The sequence below is a fragment of the Microcaecilia unicolor genome, chromosome 1 (assembly GCF_901765095.1).
Source record: "Microcaecilia unicolor chromosome 1, aMicUni1.1, whole genome shotgun sequence".
Classification (NCBI taxonomy): domain Eukaryota; kingdom Metazoa; phylum Chordata; class Amphibia; order Gymnophiona; family Siphonopidae; genus Microcaecilia; species Microcaecilia unicolor.
The window spans coordinates 450753490-450774658 of NC_044031.1; the positions used below are offsets into that span (position 1 = coordinate 450753490).

The 21169-nt window shown below is 41.4% G+C and overlaps 1 protein-coding gene across 2 annotated transcripts in view; it reads right to left on the reverse strand.

Annotated features, from left to right (window-relative positions):
* The window catches only part of GREB1L (GREB1 like retinoic acid receptor coactivator), a 294440-nt gene that overhangs the window by 163675 nt on the left and 109596 nt on the right, over positions 1 to 21169 (reverse strand). For both annotated transcript variants that reach the window (XM_030212882.1, XM_030212875.1), the window contains exons 9-11: positions 19784 to 19921; positions 15918 to 16037; positions 6203 to 6325 (exon numbers count right to left, since the gene is read on the reverse strand). In XM_030212882.1, coding sequence (XP_030068742.1) covers positions 6203 to 6325; positions 15918 to 16037; positions 19784 to 19921 — 381 coding nt within the window. The remainder of the gene's footprint in view (positions 1 to 6202; positions 6326 to 15917; positions 16038 to 19783; positions 19922 to 21169) is intronic.

Here is a 21169-nt window from a genome sequence, read left to right on the forward strand (position 1 = left end):
CCTGCTCAAAGAGCTTACAATCTAATGGCTGAACCAACATTTCAGCCATCATTCTGTGGATTTCTTCAGTTTGTCTCTGCATAATGGGTTCTCAAACCTGATTTGGATGGAATTTGAATTGGAAAGGAACACATGCAGGAAGGCAGGCAAGTTTGGCAGGAAACTGAGGTGGCAAAGTCCATTGGTCACAAATTTAAATTTTGGTGGGAAAATGAGGAGGGGAAATTGATTGGAACAATTCTGACTGGGGGGGCAGGGTGATTACTGTAGATTATATTCTGAAACTCTGAACAGACCCCTTCAGACTATCCCCTACTCTCTGAACACAAATCCGCATTCCATTCTTGAATTCTTACCCCTTCCCATGGCAAGCCCCTACAGCTGTGCTGAACCTTCCCCCTTGATGACAAGCCCCTTCCAACTATGCCAAACCCTCCTACAAACCCTCCCCCGAGCATCCTTCATACTCACGCCCATTCTTGGAGTCTATCCAGAGCAGATCCTGGTGGTCTCATAGTGAAAACCTGTCCACTCTCACCAAGTCGTACCCCATGAGCAAAAAATGGTGCCCATGATACTTAACAGTGGTCTCACACTACTACCCCTAGGATATAACCTTACAAAATAATACCACTAGGGGTAACGGGTACCATTTTTGTTCTGGGGTTGGACAGGGCAGTAGCAGAGGGAAACTATTCTCAACCTCAATCACCACACCACCAAGATCTCCTCCAGGTAGACCCATGGGGTGGGTGAGGGGTCCAGGAGTACCCGTAGAGATGGGGAAAGGTTTTAGCATTGTTGGGAGGGGCTTGGATTGTGGGATTGTGTTCCAAGGGGTGTTCAGATCAAGGGGGAGCTGATGCCAGTCCTCTTCTGGGCACCACCTCACTATTCCCCCCTTTGTACTTAACTAGACTTGAGTCCACACATCACTCAGATTTCTCTTCTATTGCACCTTCTTCTCTGGAATTCCCTTCCCACTGACATCCGTGCAGTTGCCTTTTCGAGGCCAATTTATTTTCTCAAGCATTCGCTGTGGATACCTGAGTAGCAGGTCATTTCCTGCCAGCTCCAACTATCCTTCTTTTTTTCCTAGTTTGCTTCGTTTTATTTCTTGCTTCTCTGTACCTTCCATGCACTGTTTTGTAGATCCTTTCTATTGCAATTGTATTTTAAACTGCCTTGATTGTGCCTTAAGGGCGGTATATAAAAGCTTCAATAAACTAACATTTTTTCAAAACTATTTTGCCATAACCTCACACCATAAAATCATACAGATTTCTTGTTTTGAAAAGACATCATCAAATTCTGCACAATCCTAAACATTTCTGCTAGATAATTACTCCCCATAAAAACTCTTTTCGGCTTTAAAAATTTCTGATCTACATTGTTGCATTATCCCAAACAAATCTGTTTATTAGCCTAACTTCTACATTTCCTCTTCACTCATTTATGCCACCATAACATCATTTTCATTAGAGGCTGACAAACTGCTTTTTTTAAAGCTCTCAGACAAAACCAAACTGCTGCCGAAACTCATCACTTGGTTTCGGCTGTAGCCGAAACAAATCAAAAACTTAAATTTGGTTGTGTGACTATGAAACAATAAAGGCTACAGGAGATTATCAGAGCTTAAAGTCTGAATTCCTCTGCTAAAATCAAAATATCCAAGACAGAATGGGCAGACTTTTACGGTCTGTGCCCTGAGAATGGCAAGGACAAATCAAACTCTGGTATAAGTATCGCATACCATGTAAAATGAGTTTATCTTGTTGGGAAGACTGAATGGACCGTACAGGTCTTTATCTGCCATCATTTACTATGTTACTATATGTTAGTATGTAATAATTTAAATAACGAAAACACTGTATTTTTACCTCCATGCAAAATAGCCTCCACACAACACAGATGAACTGAAACTAAAAGCCAAGGTGATTTCACAGTAGCTGTGTCACACTTGGAGTGACAGCTGACGTCATAACTCTATAGAAAAGGCTAATTCCTAAGGAGCTTATCATCCCGAATTTAGAGTTAAATTCCTGCTAAAATTTTGTATCATTTATTTGGAGCACTCTTTTTACCACATAAACTATTGTGCAAGGTCATAACTGCATTACCTGCAGTGGTGTAGTCAGGGCAGTAACGATGCCCCAGTCACAGCAGCCATTTTGAGAGCTGAGCCAGAATGGGCAGGAGTAACTGGGGATTGGTTCCTGTTCCAATTATACTCTTAGACTATCAGGGATTGTAAAATAGGCCCATGGGGACCTATGATGGGGGGGGGGGGGGGAAGAGTCCAAGAGGAGGGGCAACTCATGTTTGGGGGGAGTGAGGTAGACAAATGGGACGAAGCAAAAATTTTCAGCTGAAACTGAAAACATGGCCAAAAATTAAAATAACCTTTTGGCCAAAACCAGGCAGAAAAAGGATTTGGGGCTGATTTCAGAACCATAGCCAAAACCAAAATTCGGTCAGCTTCTAATTTTCATTCCATACACCATAAAGAAGCCTTTCCCGTCTTCTTAGGTTCTACGGTATGAAATGAGAGAAATCCCATTCAATTCCTATGGTTTTCTTCTCATTTGCCATTTGGGAATTGCTTACACCCTATACTGTCTATTAAAATGATTTATTGTGTATTGTGCTGGCATTATTTATTTTTTATTTTATTGCATTTGTATCCCACATTTTCCCACCTATTTGCAGGCTCAATGTGGCTTACATGATTATGTTAACATTGTCATATCAGGATATCAGATACAGTAGAATTGTGCATAGAATACTATGCCATACTTTGTGCTGCTGTTTGAATAATTTTACTGCTGTAATTGTCTAGTGCTTATGTTTGATTTATTCTTGCTGTACACCACCTTGAGTGAATTCCTTCAAAAAGGCGGTAAATAAATCCTAATAAATAAATAAGTCATTTCAAACCCAAAGGTCTGCCACCTTTTCCTTTCCATGCACGACATCATAAAGCTGGGACAACCCTTCCCAGAACAACTTCAAGTCCATAGGTTCAACATTCTGAACAGTATGGACCTCTTCTCCACTAAATATGACCACTAGGGATGCAATTTTATAACAGTGACCTAGTTGTATTCAGGGACCTAGAGGGCTGCCTGTGTGGCACCTACTTTCCTTTACAGAATATTAATGTGACAGGTAAAACACACCCCAGGTTGAGCACTGACCCCAGCCATGGAGCTAGTGTAAATGCTAATTTCTAAATGCTGAAGATACATGTGTAGCTTATAGTATTCTATAAGTTAACTGCCGGACTCTATATAGCATGCCTTGAGATCTGCACCGAAATCCAGGCATATTCTATAACATGTGTAACTTAACCGGCTTAACGAGCTAAGCAGCGTTGATAACAGCACTTAACAAGCAATAATGAGCACTAATTGGCAATAATTAGAATTTATATGCACAGCTCGCCTAGCGTATTCTGTAATGAACTGTGCCTAAATTCTAATGTGTACAAGTTCAAAATGGGTGTGGCTATGAGTGGGGAAATGCGCATTTTGTCAGCATTCCAAAATTTACACACACAGTTATAGAATATGGCCCAGTGCGAGTAAATCTACACAACATTTTTGTTGGTGTAAATGGAAGCACATAGTTTTAGGCGCTGGGATATCGACTAAGCGTATTCTATATACTGTGCCTAAATCTCGGCGCCGCTTATAGAATACGCTTAGTTAGAAATGTTTACTGCACAGATTTTTCAGGCGCCTTATATAGAATCTGGCCCTAAATGCACAATTCTTGCCCAGGCTCTGCCCATGTGTACATATACCCAATCAATAGGCAGTATTTAAGATACATGCCCATTCACAGAACAGTACTCGGGCAGATTTTTGGCATTTATGTGTGTAAGTTCACACATGTGCATAAATGCCTGTATTCTAGCTGTTTATGTATGTATTTGAAGTATCAATGTTAACACCTTATTTACAGAATTGCCCTTTAAGTGAAAAGTGATCTGTGCAAGGAATGTCAATTCCTAAGGTATTCCCCAGTGTCTTAGAGATTCTTAAGCCCCAACATCCCCCTGAAGTGCAAAAATGAGATCTAAAATATTACCAGCTCTGTGGAACAGTTCTCTATTTGTTCAAAACCTAGTTTGACCATTATATCCATAACATTCCAGGCCATTCCAGAAAGATCAAAGCAGGCCCACATAATAATCTGCTAAAATAAAAACCCATAAATAAAGCTCAGGTAACTCAAACTGGAATTGATAACTCCTCAAAAGCAGAAACTGGTGTATGCGGTTCATATTAACAGAGCAATCTCTCTCCTCCCCTTCCCAGGATCTCTATCCTGGGGTAGATGGAAGGCAGGGCAAAGGTTACAGCGTATTTGTCCCAACCCATTTCCCATTCCACATCCTTTGTTTGCTATACAAAATACGTCTACTTTTTTCTTTGATACTAAGAGGCCCTTTTACTAACATACACTAAAATATGGGCTTAGCACGTTTGAACATGGGACTTTCCCATGCACTAAAAATATATTTTACATGGTAGTATATTAAGGAGTTTTCAATTTTTTTGCAGGTCCTGTGCTAGTTTTTCCATTAGTTTATGGAACCTGCAAAAAAATAACATAAGAACACTAACTGCCTCCTATTTAAGAGGCATTAAGTACTCCTGCATTAAGTCCATGTTATCCAGTTAGCATGTGCTAGTCAGAATGAGATAGATGGATAAAGGCTTCCAAGCCCAGCCACCACCCAGGGCACGCCCCCCCCTTCAAAAAAAAAGTTTGAAAAAAATGCATGATTAGCTCACGCTGACAGGCTAATTATTGCAAAATGCTTTAATGCATTTTACTATAAACCTTTTTTCCCCTTGTTAAGTGTACGTTAGTGCTTTAACACAGTTTAGTATAAGGGCCCCTAAATCCACATAATAATGTCAAATGTTCCTTCTTATTCACTAAACACAAGTTTAACAAGGTCGCTCCTATAAAAATGATCCTTTTTGTAACTAAAGATAGACTTGGCACTGTTACCAGCCCATGCTCACACCTCCCTTTTTTTTTTTTTTTTTCAATAACCCATCCACAACATTACATCCACATCCCCACAGAAGTGGGATATGCCTACCCTCACCTCATCTCCCCAAGCACTATTATGTAAATATTAGCAAAACCATTATTCCCAAACAGATTTATAACCTAATGACAATAAAATCATACAACCAAGAATAATGGGATCACCTCTTATGTTTGCATCCCTTGTGAAAGATGCCAAGTGTGAGCCACCCTACAGTAACAGCGTCCTTTTGAACAACCCAGCTAGATGTAGCTGATGTCGTCTGGCGTCTCTACTGTGGGCACAGTTTCTTCCCAGACCTGATCTAAGCAAGCTCAAGTTAACATGCATCACTGGGATACCAGGAAAACTGCCCTCCTACCGTCCTGCAGAGCCTCTCAGGTCATTGACACTGCTGCGAGTATTGTTGCTGAATGATGCAGACTTATCCTTGAGGTGCTGCCGGTGTCCTCCTTTTAAATAACTTTATCTGGAGTTTATGTCCACCAACATACATCACAAAATCATTAGACAAGTCTCCTCACTAGTCTAACAAAGTACATACAGCTACAATGAACCATTACTGAGAAGAGCTTACCCATTAACTAGGATTGGATTGAGCTAGAGGGAGATGAGAATTTTATTCATGGTCACAGTGTGTCAGTGGCAGGTGTTGAACTCAAGTTTTTTTGCTCACCAGGTCATGTAGTTGCAAAATACCACAGAAAGGCGGTATATATCAAGTCCCATTTCCCCATTAACATATAACATAACCAGTAGGTCCCCCCTCCCACCTTTCAAATTCTTTTTAAACATGGCCGAAAATAAATAACGCAAGTAAGAATTTCATAGTATCTCATAAAAATACAACAGCCTATTTTGTAATGTTACAATGGCCGTAAACTTAAATTATGATAAACTACTCTTTTAATATCAGCTCCATACAAATACTGTTGTCAACAGCAAAGTGGTTTAGGCAACTAATTACTATAGGTTTAAAATGACCCATGAACCGAACTAAGAAACACATGTTATTTATATGTCTGGCATAGACATGAAATGTAAGAAAAATGATCCATTAACTTAATTTGGCCATTTGGAAGTAGGCAGTAGCCCAGGCTGAGTTCTTCAAACTGGTCACACCTGGAGGCTTACCTATCAGAATCACTGGCCTGACTCCGGAGTTATTCAGCAGGCTTTCAGGAACAACCACAGTCTCTCCAGCAGGGATGGGTTGTGGTTGTAAAATTCCACTCAGCATGGACTGAGGAACAGAGACTAACAAAGTGGTTTCAGGAAATTAAAAAAAAAAACACAATAAAGAAAATATTATTAAATAACAAACACAGGGGACCTTTTACTAGAGGGTGTTAAACCCTAACATGAACACACAGGAAAATTCTCACTGCAAAATGCATTAAAGCACATGTCATATTTTTAATTTTTTTTTCTTGGAGGGGGTGTGCCATGGGTAGAGAATGGGCTTGGAAGCATTATTCGGGTAGCGAGTTATAATTATTGCATGCTACCAGAATAATATAGACTTAACGCAGAAACACAGTGACTCCTAAACAGGAGGCGGTAAGTGTACCCACATTAATTGCAGTTGACATGACATTAGTACATGACATGCAAATTAAAAAACAAAAAGCTTAATTTTACTAATGTGTTAAATATGGGTTTAGTGTGCAGTAAAGTCCCACGTTAAAACACATTATGCCCATTCTTTAAAACAAATTTTACTAAAAAAAAAAAAAAGTCCACACTCATTCTACACATATTTCATGAGAGTACAGTTAAAATGCCTCAAAAACTACCTGCAATATAACTGCAGTTTAAGTCAGGTTTGTCCAATCTACAGCCCAAGAGACAGAACCCGGCCTGCCAAGTGACATCTTGGCCCACAGAGGCTCAGCAGTTTTGGGGGAAAGAAACAGATTCTTGATGCAGGATCTCTGCTTCCCTGCTGCTACTTGTCCATCTGTAAGCTTGAGCAGTACAGCGCTGGAAGTTCGGGAGACTTGCGAGACCACCCCAAACTTCCAGTGCTGAATGGCTGAAGCTTGTGGCTAGAGGAGTTACGGCAGGGAAGCAGGGATGCCACAGTAAGAATCTGCCGCTGAAGACAGGAGAGGGGAAAGAGTGAGTAAAGCCAGGGGAGGGGAGTACATATGAGAGAGAGGTTGGGTAAAAGCTGGAGGGAGGAGGGGGTGCATGAGAGACTGGGTTAAGTCTGGGGGGGGGGGGGGTGTACATGAGACAGAAAGAGACTGAATGAAGGCTGGGGGGTACATAAGAGGGGTGCATCGTGAACCCCACCTGGGAGGGGGCACATGTATGTGTATGCGTGCACTCATGTGAGTCTTGGGCCCTCCAAATCTTACAAAATATTAAATGTGGACCCTGATAAAAAAAAAAAAAGGTTGGATAAGCCTGCTTTAATTCAACACCCCTTCCTCCTTCTCCAGCCATCATAAAAAAAAAAAAAAAAAAAAATTCACAGGCTAAATTATTCTTTGAAGGGTATGTAGAGTTGAATTCAGATGTTTAACCCAAACTAGTCTGCATGTGAATGTGACCTCGGAAAGTCGTGGCCACTGAACTCTCTTGTCATCAATACAGACTGTACTCTTCTGTCAACAATACAGAAAACAAACATCAGCACCTAACCACCTACCTCTATTCAGGAAATCTAGACTGCCCCAACTTGACATTTAGTCCTTTAGATTGTAAGCTCCTTTGAGCAGGGTCTGTCCTTCTTTGCTAAATTGTACAGCGCTGCGTAACCCTAGTAGCACTCTAGAAATGTTAAGTAGTAGTAGTAGTACTTTAAGCTTTATTTTAGCTCAAAGGAACTAATGGAAGAAGGAGTTCTAACAATCTTTGTGTCAATATTTGGCTCATGGTGGTCAGTATTTTGCCAGCTGCTTGGACTTTTTATACCTAAATATTCAGTGCCAGGCTGTGTATAATGCAACCAGCAACACTTAACTGGGTGCCAGCAATATCCAAATCGGTACCCAGATAACTATCCAGAAAAGGTTAGGACAGGCTTTATCCAGATAGTGACCCAGTTAGCAGGCTTGAATACGGCCACTAGTTGGGTAAATTCCTGGCTCTAACCAGACTCTATATAAGAGCAGAATAGTTCTACTGGGTCAAGACCAATTGTCCACCTAACCCAGTATCCTAATTCCAGCAGTGGTCAATCCAGGTCACAAGTACCTGGCAGAAACCCAAATAGTAGCAAGGTTCCATACTACCAATCCCAGGGACAGCAATGGCTTCCCCCTGTCTCTCTCAATAGCAGACTATGGACTTTCCTCCAGGAACTTGTATAAACTTTTTTTAAACTCAGATATGCTAACCGCTGATACTACCTCCTCTGGCGAGTTCCAGAGCTTAACTATTTGTTGAGTGAAAAATTATTTCTTTCTATTCGTTTTAAAAGTAGTACCATGTAACGTCATCACGTGTCCCCTAGTCTTTGTTGTTGTTTTTTTAAGAATTTGTTTTTAAATTTCACTTTTACCCATTCCACAGCCACTCAGGATTTTGTAGGCGTCTGTCATATCCTCCCTCAGCTGACTGTTTTCCAAGTGCAAGGGCCCTAACCCCTTTAGCCTTTGCTCATATGAGTGCAGTTTCATCCCCTCGGCCCAGGACTGCCCTGGTACCTACCCAGATAGTGCCAAGACAGTCTGACTAGATTTTCAGTGGCACTGTCTGAGTTAAATACGGCTGAAAATCCAGAAATGAACGGATGAGCGGCTCCTACCAGGACAAGTCCCACTGAATATCAGCCCCTTGTTTTTTACGGGAAAATTGCTTAGTGCTGCTTGTCCAACTGCCACCTATCAAACACTGACCTGATGAAGCAAGGATCATACTCGAAAGTTAGTCCAATAAAAAGTATCACCTACAACCTGATTGTTGATCCTTATTTCCAGATCCAAAATGACTAACACAACAATCACAATTCTTCCTCTCAAATTAGAATAGAAATACACTGCAAGAAATGTGGCAACCTGTGTCTTTTTAATTATTTCTATTTTATATACAGTGGGGGAAATAAGTATTTGATCCCTTGCTGATTTTGTAAGTTCGCCCACTGACAAAGACATGAGCAGCCCATAATTGAAGGGTAGGTTATTGGTAACAGTGAGAGATAGCACATCACAAATTAAATCCGGAAAATCACATTGTGGAAAGTATATGAATTTATTTGCATTCTGCAGAGGGAAATAAGTATTTGATCCCCCACCAACCAGTAAGAGATCTGGCCCCTACAGACCAGGTAGATGCTCCAAATCAACTCGTTACCTGCATGACAGACAGCTGTCGGCAATGGTCACCTGTATGAAAGACACCTGTCCACAGACTCAGTGAATCAGTCAGACTCTAACCTCTACAAAATGGCCAAGAGCAAGGAGCTGTCTAAGGATGTCAGGGACAAGATCATACACCTGCACAAGGCTGGAATGGGCTACAAAACCATCAGTAAGACGCTGGGCGAGAAGGAGACAACTGTTGGTGCCATAGTAAGAAAATGGAAGAAGTACAAAATGACTGTCAATCGACAAAGATCTGGGGCTCCACGCAAAATCTCACCTCGTGGGGTATCCTTGATCATGAGGAAGGTTAGAAATCAGCCTACAACTACAAGGGGGGAACTTGTCAATGATCTCAAGGCAGCTGGGACCACTGTCACCACGAAAACCATTGGTAACACATTACGACATAACGGATTGCAATCCTGCAGTGCCCGCAAGGTCCCCCTGCTCCGGAAGGCACATGTGACGGCCCGTCTGAAGTTTGCCAGTGAACACCTGGATGATGCCGAGAGTGATTGGGAGAAGGTGCTGTGGTCAGATGAGACAAAAATTGAGCTCTTTGGCATGAACTCAACTCGCCGTGTTTGGAGGAAGAGAAATGCTGCCTATGACCCAAAGAACACCGTCCCCACTGTCAAGCATGGAGGTGGAAATGTTATGTTTTGGGAGTGTTTCTCTGCTAAGGGCACAGGACTACTTCACCGCATCAATGGGAGAATGGATGGGGCCATGTACCGTACAATTCTGAGTGACAACCTCCTTCCCTCCGCCAGGGCCTTAAAAATGGGTCGTGGCTGGGTCTTCCAGCACGACAATGACCCAAAACATACAGCCAAGGCAACAAAGGAGTGGCTCAGGAAGAAGCACATTAGGGTCATGGAATGGCCTAGCCAGTCACCAGACCTTAATCCCATTGAAAACTTATGGAGGGAGCTGAAGCTGCGAGTTGCCAAGCGACAGCCCAGAACTCTTAATGATTTAGAGATGATCTGCAAAGAGGAGTGGACCAAAATTCCTCCTGACATGTGTGCAAACCTCATCATCAACTACAGAAGACGTCTGACCGCTGTGCTTGCCAACAAGGGTTTTGCCACCAAGTATTAGGTCTTGTTTGCCAGAGGGATTAAATACTTATTTCCCTCTGCAGAATGCAAATAAATTCATATACTTTCCACAATGTGATTTTCCGGATTTAATTTGTGATGTGCTATCTCTCACTGTTACCAATAACCTACCCTTCAATTATGGGCTGCTCATGTCTTTGTCAGTGGGCAAACTTACAAAATCAGCAAGGGATCAAATACTTATTTCCACCACTGTATAAAACCCCCCAGAAAAATAAAGAAAACCCAACCATAAGGATTAATTAATGATAGCAATAATTTATATATCTTTTAGCATGATTTAATAATCTATGCTTACTGTGAACTTAACCTTTTATTGTTAAGTCAATGCCGTTTGGGATAATATGGGGTATATAAGTAAATTCCTCCCTTGTTTTTCTTATTATAGCTATCACATACAATGCCCAACATATAAATCAACTTAATAGTAATGCCTTCTCCACGGTTCCATCAGTTAACTTACAAACCACTGACCAATATGTTACAATATTTGGATACTGCCATCAAATTCAAGCCATTGTCCTTACTCCCCCGCATCTTTCCAACCAACAGTTATTATACATTTTTCATAGCCAATTAAGGGTCAAACACCATCCATACACTACCTTGAACAAGTTTCCTTTAATCTGAGTACTAATTAAAAAGACTGAGCTGCCCTCTTCCAATTATCTTTTTCATGTCATAGCAACAGACTATAAAACATAAAGCAGAAAGAAACCATCCGGCCCATCTACTCTGCCCAAAATCCACACGTAAAGGGGACATCTCATTTGCTGGTCACAGAATGCCAAGTACAAAATTTATTCAGAAGAGTTTTTTGGGTGGCTTCCTCCTTCATACTCTACCATCTTGAGTAGAACAGTGTGCAAAAACTCCATTTAGGGGCCCTTTTACTAAGGCACGGGAGGGCTAACATGCAGTTAGCACGCGCCAAATTGGCACTACCTTCAAGCTACCATGTGCGCCCAGCGGTAATTCTAAGTTTGGCGCATGTCGAATCCCATGGTAGAAAATAATTTTCTATTTTCTACTGTGGGGTCATTCCTGGCAGTAATTAGCAGTTGGCGTACACTGCATGGTTACTGTGAAAAGTAGTGCACGAGCCCTTACCGCAAGGTCAATGGGAGGTGGTAAGGGCTCAGGCCATAAAATAGGCGTGTGCTAGTTTTAATTTCAATGCATGCCCATTTACCAGCCCATCAAAAAAAAAAAGCCCTTTTTCCAAGCCGCTGTAAAAATAAATGGCCCAGCGTGTGCCCAAACACGCGCCCCCACACTACCGCACGCAACTTTTTACTAATGCTTAGTAAAAGGACCCCTTAGTTTACACCAGCACTTATTTTTCTTATGCATCCAGACTAGAGAATGACATGGGGACGGGGACCCACAGTAACCGTGTGGATGGGGATGAGGATAGAGCTTGCGGGGACGGGGTGGGGACAGATCCCACAGGGATATGACGGGGACAGAGTCCATAGGGACTGGGACAAACTTTGTCCCATATCATTTTCTACTTTGAAGTCTGTTAATGAACTGGACTGTTATTTGAGTGAGGCAGACAATGATATTTTGATTTTTTGGAAAAACAAGTAAACATGCTGGCCACAGCTAGCAAAATTTGCTTGGGGGATCCTGTACATCCTGCTACCAGCACATCTTCTAAGACATCTTCTATTGCAGGAAGGACTGTGGAAGACAGGAGAGCTAGACTGAATCCTGAGATTGTTGATGTCTTCTTATTCATCCACAGATTAAAAAATCACAACAGTGCTTCGTAGGGTATATTTCTCCCTCACTGTTATTATTTCTTTCTATTTGTAATTTATACACAATAGTTGCACAGCATATTGTTCCTTTTTATACTTTAATAAAAAGATTTAAATATAAAATAATAATTGTTTGAGGCTTCTGCATTAGAGGACAGAGCCCATGGGAACGGGGGACAGAACCTGCAGGGACGGGGTGGGGACGGAGACAGAACCTGCGGGGATGGGACAGAGACAGAACCCACAGGGCAGGGCAGGGACGGAGACAGAACCCGCAGGGCGGGGACAAACTTTGTCACCGTGTCATTCTCTACTCCAGACTCTGCAATAATCTAAATAACCAGCATACCAGTACGGCCACTGCACTTATATACAGCTTTCTAGATCCTTTGCCTAGCCTAGCCTGCCAGATAGAGGCTGTGTTTCTACTAAGACAGCACGTAGTTTGATTTTACCATCAGAGCCCAATCTAACTCCAAAAATATTTATTTTAAACTGCAGGCAGCTGAATTATCCAGTTGGTGGCAGGGGCCATGACCTTACAAAGTTTTGGCCCACCCATTATCAGTAACAGGGGACATTGGGGGGGGGGGGGGCAAATAAAGTTTGGTTTGTCTGGCTCTCCTAAGCAAAAAGATGTTCTACTTCTTGTAATAAACTGATTCAATTTTGCAATTCCCAGCCCAGAAGCTCTTATTCAAATAAATTCATTCTTATTCGTATGTGGTCTTCCTTAAACCAAATTTATGCTTTTTCTTTTGGAAAAATACTTTCTATAATAAAATGGAGCCCTTTGATGACAGATTTTTCCCCTAATACTTTAATAAATAAACTTAATGGTTTGCACGTCCCCTTTTTGGCTTTGGATAATAGCAACTTATCTTCTGGACTCTCCAACTGCTTAGAAACACACAGCTGTTTGGACTCTTCTTAAACAAGCCTCTCTGGATCCCAGGGAAGTTAGTAATGATTGATCCACCTTGAATAGCTCCTTTAATTCCAAAATCCTTCAAAAAATAATCTTTTTGCAACTTGGCTCCTTTTTAGAGGCTAACGATTTTCAAAAGAGGCACAACACTGAATCTCTTCTTGTTGGCTTGATGTACAAAGCCAATGGCATCTGGAACTCCACAGCTTAATCCTGATTGTTTCATTGGATCTCAGTGCAGTTTTTGACCTGGTCAACCACACGCTCCTTTTAACTCGCGTCTGATTTGGGCATTATGACTAGTTTTTATCCTACCTTCTATACTTCACCTTTTCAGTTAAACTAGGAACCAATTTTCAACTTTCCAGCAGGGTTCCCCAGGGTTCTGTGAAGGTCCCAATTCTATTGAAACCTTTCTTGCAACAGTGATCCACACTCTAGATATCAGTAGTTATTTTTTGCTGATGATATTCAGCTTGTCACTTTTGTAGACTCTAGTACCTGCGTACGTCTAGTAGTGCTATAGAAATGATAAGTAGTAGTAGTACCCCAGACTTTGGCTAGCTAAATTGCTGCTTGATGTGGTAGCCTCCACCTCTCTTCCCTCTTCATTACCTCCACCTCTCCCCAATTCTGCATCATCCATCCTCCTCCTTTCTCTAAGCCATATGGATGAGATCTTTTCTCCATTTTCCCCACCCCTCAAAATGAGTGGTATTCCAATGTCTTATCCTGTGTATAACAAAGCAACACAGTAAATGATGGCAGATAAAGACCAGTTGAATATCCTCTTTACTATAAGAATAATAAATTCTAGGTCATCTTGGGCCTCCCTCCCAGACCTAAATAGTCATCAGCAGTGCATATTTTCTAGTAAAAAAGGTGCCGGTACTCAAATGCTAGGCCACTCTTCAGGGGTGGGGTAATCACTGAAGGACCCATCCCACAATAGCCAAGCCCCCTGCAACCTGTCACAGAATGTATGACAAGGCAGAATTGGTGTGTAGAGCCTCAGCTCTTTCATTAAAACTTGGGGTCCATGGGTCAATTTTAGCAGGCAATGGAAAAGGTGTTGGTACTCAGTACCCCCAAGTACCCCCTCAAAAAAAGCCCTGGTCCTCAGTATATGATATGCCTGATCAATCGCCACCTTCACATCCTCCCTTCAGGCCAAAATTGTTGCAAAGAGAGATGTACATAATCCAGAGCATTAGCCTTCTCACTTCCTTCTGGAATGCTTTTCAGTCTCACAACTTTTCAACTCTTCTGGTTCCCCCACATCATCTTGCATTACTTTAAGCTGAATCTCCCTTATTCTATAACAGGTAGCCTAAATTTAAGCCCCTGTTGTACGTTTAAATTTATAGAATACTAGCATTTATCACGTGTGTACACTTACAAGCAAAAAAGGTAGTAGTGCACTCCACTGCTATTCTATAATTACTCACTAAAGTGGCTTAGTGCATAATTGTAAGCTTGGCATTCACGGGGGGGGGGGGGGGGGCATGGCAGGGATGATATTTACACTCTTAACTTACAGAATACTATTACGTGTGCAAATTTCACTTTTAGGCACTAAACTTTACAGCAGCTATAAACGTTAAGCAACCTGAGGATACTGAGGTAGAGTCTGTTCTGTAACGGCACCTGGGTGCCTAGGCTCCATTATAGAATACTAGCGTAACACAGTATCAGTGTGCCTAACATTTACACGCCCACATTTACAATTGCACATGCCTGAATGCAGCAGGGATGCATATAAACGTATGGTATTCTGTAAGCTACACACTTGAATAGGAGCCCTGCCCTAGATCTGTTCATTATGTCCCCCTTGCAAATACATGCTCTGTAAGTTACACAGGTATTTGTGCTTAGGCACCCTGCTGGCACTTGCACAGGCGCACTTAGTTCAGTTTTCCTGTTTTCAATTTTATTTCTATTTTTACACCGATTGTAAGCCACCTTGATTTTTTTTTAAATTTCATTTTAATAGATAAGACCAGAAACTCTGACAGAAGGTATATGGAGACAGCCTAAAAACCTTCCAGCTAATATTCAGCCAGTGGCAACCAGCATTTTGTTTTTAAACGCTGACCATCACTGGTTAGATATTCAGTGCTGTGTCATATATGCATGAGGACTGAATATCCGGGATTAACTGAAAGGGCCCTGGCTGCCTGAGGTTATGCAGCTGGGGCCCGCATAAGACAGTTATACAGGTGCCAGCTGAATATCGGACGTGACCCACATTAACTGTCTTTTTTTCTCCCTCTGAGCTACCCCAAATTTCCCCTCTCCTTCTGTACCCCTCCTCCCAGTATGTGGCATTAGGAAGCCCCTCCTACCTCCTCCAGATCATCCCCCAACCCCCCCAACCCCCACCCCAACCATCCCTACCCCATTCTAGATTGGCTCCCCTGGGCTTACCTTAGATCTCTGGTGGTCCAGTGGAGGCGTTGGGGGCAGGAGCAAAGCCCACTAGCTAATGGCCCTAGAAGCAGCATCCCAAAAATGACTGCCACAACCTCCCCAGTGGTACTACCCAGTTTAATGTTGCTGAGTATCTGTGGTATGGTGGCTCTAAGTGATTTAAGTGGGCAGGAACCCCTCCTGCCCACTTAAATTGCTTTAAATATAATGTCTCTCAGGTTTTTCAAATTGACTAACTTTCAGAGGGTCACTTTAACAGAGATAATAAAACATTACAGCAAGTCTTACCATTCCTTGTGAGAGGTCGGATAGCAGGAACAGGCACAGCTGAGACAGGAGCAGGGACTGGTGATCCAGGAGACCAACCCCGGTGCCGTTTCTTTGGTGGACCAGAACTGGACACAGATGCTAACAAAATGTTTGGGGTGAAAGGGGAGGAGGAAGAGAAGATAATCCAACACCTCATTTATCTTTAGACTAGGTCATATCCCAAAGAACCCAGAGCAGGCAGAATTTGGAAGTCACTGTGGTTTTCTATATCTACTTTACCTTTCTATGGTTTTAAAGTTAAAGATACAAACACCTCAAAATCTTGACTGAATCCTTCAAAAACAAAGGCTGCAACCCCAAAATAATCTCCAAGAATACTGCCTCTTGCCTTAAAATACCCAGAGAAAACCTACTGCAGTACAAGAAAGAGAAAGTCACAGATTGTATCTCACTACAAGGGTGATTCTATCAGAGTTAGAAAAACTGAGAAAAATCATAAAAGATCTACAGCCACTACTCCAGGAGAATGAACTACTGAAAGAGATATTCCCAGCCCCACCAGTGTTGGCCTTCCAACAGCCACCTAATTTTTAAACACAAATTAGTAAAAAAGCAAGCTCCCAATACAAGCTCAAAAAGAAGAGCGTGGCACAGGTACCTGCAATATACCAAGCTGCAAACTGTGCCAACATATTTCACAGGATCCCCCAGTCACTCGCATGGGAAAAACATTCAGCATAAAGGGGATCCTACAAGTGCTCATCTTCAAATGTGGTATATATAATTCAATGCAAAAAGTGTGAATATGGGTGCTATATTGGAGAAACAAGCCAGATGCTAAAGCCAAGGTTCAATCTACACAGACATCATATTAAGCAAGACAATGCCAACCAGGATGTCACCTCTGTGGGACAGCACTTTACAAAACCAGAACACTGCATGAATGATTTTATGGTAATACTAAAAGAAAATGTTAAAACAATCCAGGAACGAAAGACCTTTGAAGTCGAAATGATAAAATATTTTGACACCCACCAGACAGGACTTATAGATCTAGGGGCCAGATGCACTAAACTTAACATGCCATTAACGTGGGTTTTAAACTGGTTCTAGCCAGTTTAACGTGCAAGTAGTAAACCAGGACATGCACAAAAAGGCATTTTCCTATCATGGTAGCAGCTAACGAAAACGGAATGCAGATGAACAAATTAGTATTATAATGTGTATAAATCAACACTTGGACTTCTTGCTCTACCTTCCTTTTTCTTCATTGAAATTGGAGCAATTTTCCTAGATTATAGTTAGTAATGCCTCCAAATATAGTGGACTAAAGATGAGTAAGGATCATATTGTGATTTATTTGGGATTGTAACAATATTTCTTATTAATATATATGACCAATGACATCTTTTATGATTTCAAGATTTGAACTTGAATAATAATGTAAAATGTGATAAATAAAATAATTAAAAAAAATAATGTGTATAAATCGTATTGTAATGAGATGCACTACCGTTTTCCGATTGCCCAACCGTGGAAAATCTAACGTCTGTACCTCTCATTGGGGCTGCACGGGATTTATTCGCCTCTACAAACTTCTATAAATTTAACAAAAAAAAAAATCAGGAATAAAAACGTCCAAGTGCTCATCAGGGATGTCCTTTATGGACGTCCTTCACTGCCTAGCCACGTCCAAGTGCTCGTCAGGGCCGTCCTTTTAAAGTGCCTAACATGGACGTCCTTCAGAAAACCAAAAAAAAAAAAAAAAAAAAAAAGGACGTCCCTGACGAGTACTTGGATGCTTTTCCCCTAGATTTTTTTGTGATGGGTGTCCTTCTAGTGCAGAGGACGTCCAAATCAAAAAACTATTTGGACGTCTCTTTTGATTATGCCCCTCCTCCAGGTCTCTCTCAGCCAATCACAGCGCGTTTAGCTGACACAAGTGACAGCTAAACGCGCTGTGATTAGCTGAGAGAGACCTGGAGAAGGGGCATTGGACATGCTGCTAACACCCCGGGGCAGACCAAAAGGAGCAAGGCGGCCGGAGCAGAAGCCACCAATAGGTGCCAGCAGCATCGGGAGCCTCCTCGTAGCCCTTCCATCTCCCTCCCGATTATGGGGATGACTTTCAGTGAAGGACGTCCATAAAGGTCATCCTTGGCATGCGCAGAGCAGCCAGCATAACGCTTGGCTGCTCTGCGCATGCTCAGCTGGCCAGCTGGCTTGGAAGGAAATCCCATGCAAATGAGCTAGCAGCGACCAGCTCATTTGCATGCGATTTCCTTGATGCATTCCCGTTGCTTACCGATTCGCTAAGGAATCAGTAAGGGAAGGGCTTTAGCGCATCTACCCCTAGGTTTTCTATCCACAAAATTCTACTGCTTTGTCACCCTCTTATCAGCCATCCATCTCTCTGTCACCCACCCCAGCTCTCCATGTTTCTCACCTAACCCACCCCACCCTCTTCCTAAGTGAATGTCATTGGAATGCTTTTGTGTTTCACTTATATATTCTGATATTTGTCAACATTTGCTTGTTTCTGATTTGAAGAAGGGTTACCTTCACAAACTAATAAAAAAGGTATCATCTTATTTTCTTGTCTATGTTTTATTTCTATTTATTACTTTTTATGTTAAAACTGAAATGAAATTAAGTATAATCCCTTTACTTAGTTTTACTTTATTCATTTAGCAAAAAAGACTTGGGTGAAGCTTTAACTTCTATTAAGTTTAAAACAATCATCCTTTTCTTTGACAGGCTAGAAACCTAAAGACTGAGTTTACATACTGACTACAAGTACTGAACTGAGGTGGATGCAGGTGAAGAACATTATGTAGTAAAGAGCCTGTAGAAGGTAGTTTTGCACCCTTCTCAATTACATTTCAGAATTTTAAACCTCTCCTTTGATATTTTGATCAATAACTTAATCAATCATTATCACTCCAACCCCACTCCCTCACAGAGCAAACTTTTAAACACATATAGTTCAAACTCATAGTTCTGAAATTTAAACTTTGTTTGGATGTATATACTACCCACTCTCCCTATGGGTAAAAATATGCTAATGGTTCCTCGAGTTAATGCAGCTGTCAGAACCTACTGTTTTGATTAATCTGCAGCTTTTCTTTGTTGCTGCTGCTTCCCCTTCCCCAACTGTTGCTCTAGTTGACTGCCTAGTCTGCCTAATTAAACCAGCTCCATATCTTCATATAAGCATTTTTTTTAAAAGTAATGAAACAAAGATTAAGAGGTAATTCTTTTCTCCCTGGCTATTTTGTCCCGTTTCCTTAGGCTTTCGGCAGAATGAGGCCCAACTTCTATTGGGTTATGATGCAATAAGCAATTATTCAGAGTTTTCCCCTTCTTTTTTAACTCCTCTTTCACCCTTCTCCCCCCCCCCCCCCCCCCCCATTAGCCTTGTCATTTCAACAGCAGCACAGGTCAGGTGCCACAAACTGAATCTCTCTTCAGAATCTTTCAAATATATAAATGTTTCTGTCATATCTCCTTTATTCCTTCCTTTCTCTGGGTATACATACTCAGATCTTTTTGTCATACAACTTTTGACGCAAACCCCATACTTTTTTTTTGTCATTTTTCTCTGAACTGCTTCAATCTTTTTATGTCTTTTGTAAGATATACAGGCTCATTTTCAAAGCAGATGGACTTACAAAGTTACTTTGTAAGTCTATGTGCTTTGAAAATGAGCACCGTAGTCTCCAAAACTGAACAGAATTAAGTCCAAGTAGGGCCTCACCGATGACTAGTATAAGGACATTAATCCTCCTTTCTTCTGATGGTTATGGCTCTCTCTATGCTGCCGAGAGAGAGAGAGAGAGAGAGAGAGAGAGAGAGCATGCAAAGGAGAAAACATTCTTTCTCACCTTGATCACCAGAAACACAGCCAGGACTGGGTGATGTGGAATGAGGCCCAAGTCGGGAGAGGGCAGAAGTCAAAACAACATTTCTTCCTCCATTACTATTTCCACTAGAAACATCAGAGGTACGTGCTGAAAGAGGAGCTGAACACACAAAGTCAAACAACTATGACGTATTCTTTTTAACAGATACAGTACTATATCACAACTGTACATAGCCTTCATGTTAACTATAGCAGGCATTTCATCCTTTATGAAAATCAAGTACGATTTGTCAGAAAACATCATGTGACCATCTGTAGCCATTTTACAGTACAGCAACCACAAGACAGTAGCCATCGATAAGATTTGATGACATCACAATGTGTTCTGTCCCTGAGATTACAGCTGACAAGGTTAAACATTAAAGATGGGTTAATATTTAATAATTAATCATTTGAATTTTAAATGCCAAGTTTCATGCCTCTTCCACAGAACATTTTTCAATGCATTAGTAATCACTACTAGAGATCAGAGAGTTGGATGCTCCAATAGCTAATGATATGTGCTCCTTGGTTTGCATTCTTAATCCATTCAGAGCATGAATAAAGTTTTCAACGAACACCCTGATACCCATATATATAGTGCCTTCTAAAGCCTCCATATTCTTAAACATTTTCTACAATGTGCTATCTAAAAGATACAATTCAAAATGTATTAAAATAGGTTTTAATTTTACTGATTTATACAACATACTCTACACTTTCAAGCTAAAAGAACATTTATAGAAAAATTCAAAAAGCAATTAAGAATAAGAAAACAAAAAGTTAGTGATGAAATGCCTAGCCACCCACCTGGGGCTAACCCTGCAGCCACCTGGAGTGTCTGTCTGACTGCACCTGCTGCTTGTGCTCTACACTAGCAGCCTCCACCATACCGACTTGGTCTCACTTGCCTCAGGGAAAGCCTCCCACTCTCAGGTTATCCCTGGTGATTTCTAAGTTACTGGGGCCATACTCACAGTGGTCCCACAGTTCTTAGAAAGCACTCAAAGACCCAACACACAAACCACCAGGATTCTTAGTCAGTCCAGAAAAACGCAGAGCCAATAAACAATTTTCATAAAAATACTGAACAGTGAACTATAAAAGCAGATGGAAAACAACAGGCAAACAACAGGTAACTGAATAAGGATCAATTAAAACTATCTAAACATTTTATCACTACCTGGATAGTGCCTGAGAAGGTCAGGAACAAGATATAGCTGCTCACAGGTTATGAAGTCTAACTGTTCACAGGGTCTCAGGGAAAAGAGAACCTTCTCTTTCCACTCCCTTATCTGAAACTAGAGAAATACCGCATAGCTTAAGCTAACAGCTTTAGGCGGGAAGAAGAAAACTATCAAGTCTGGTA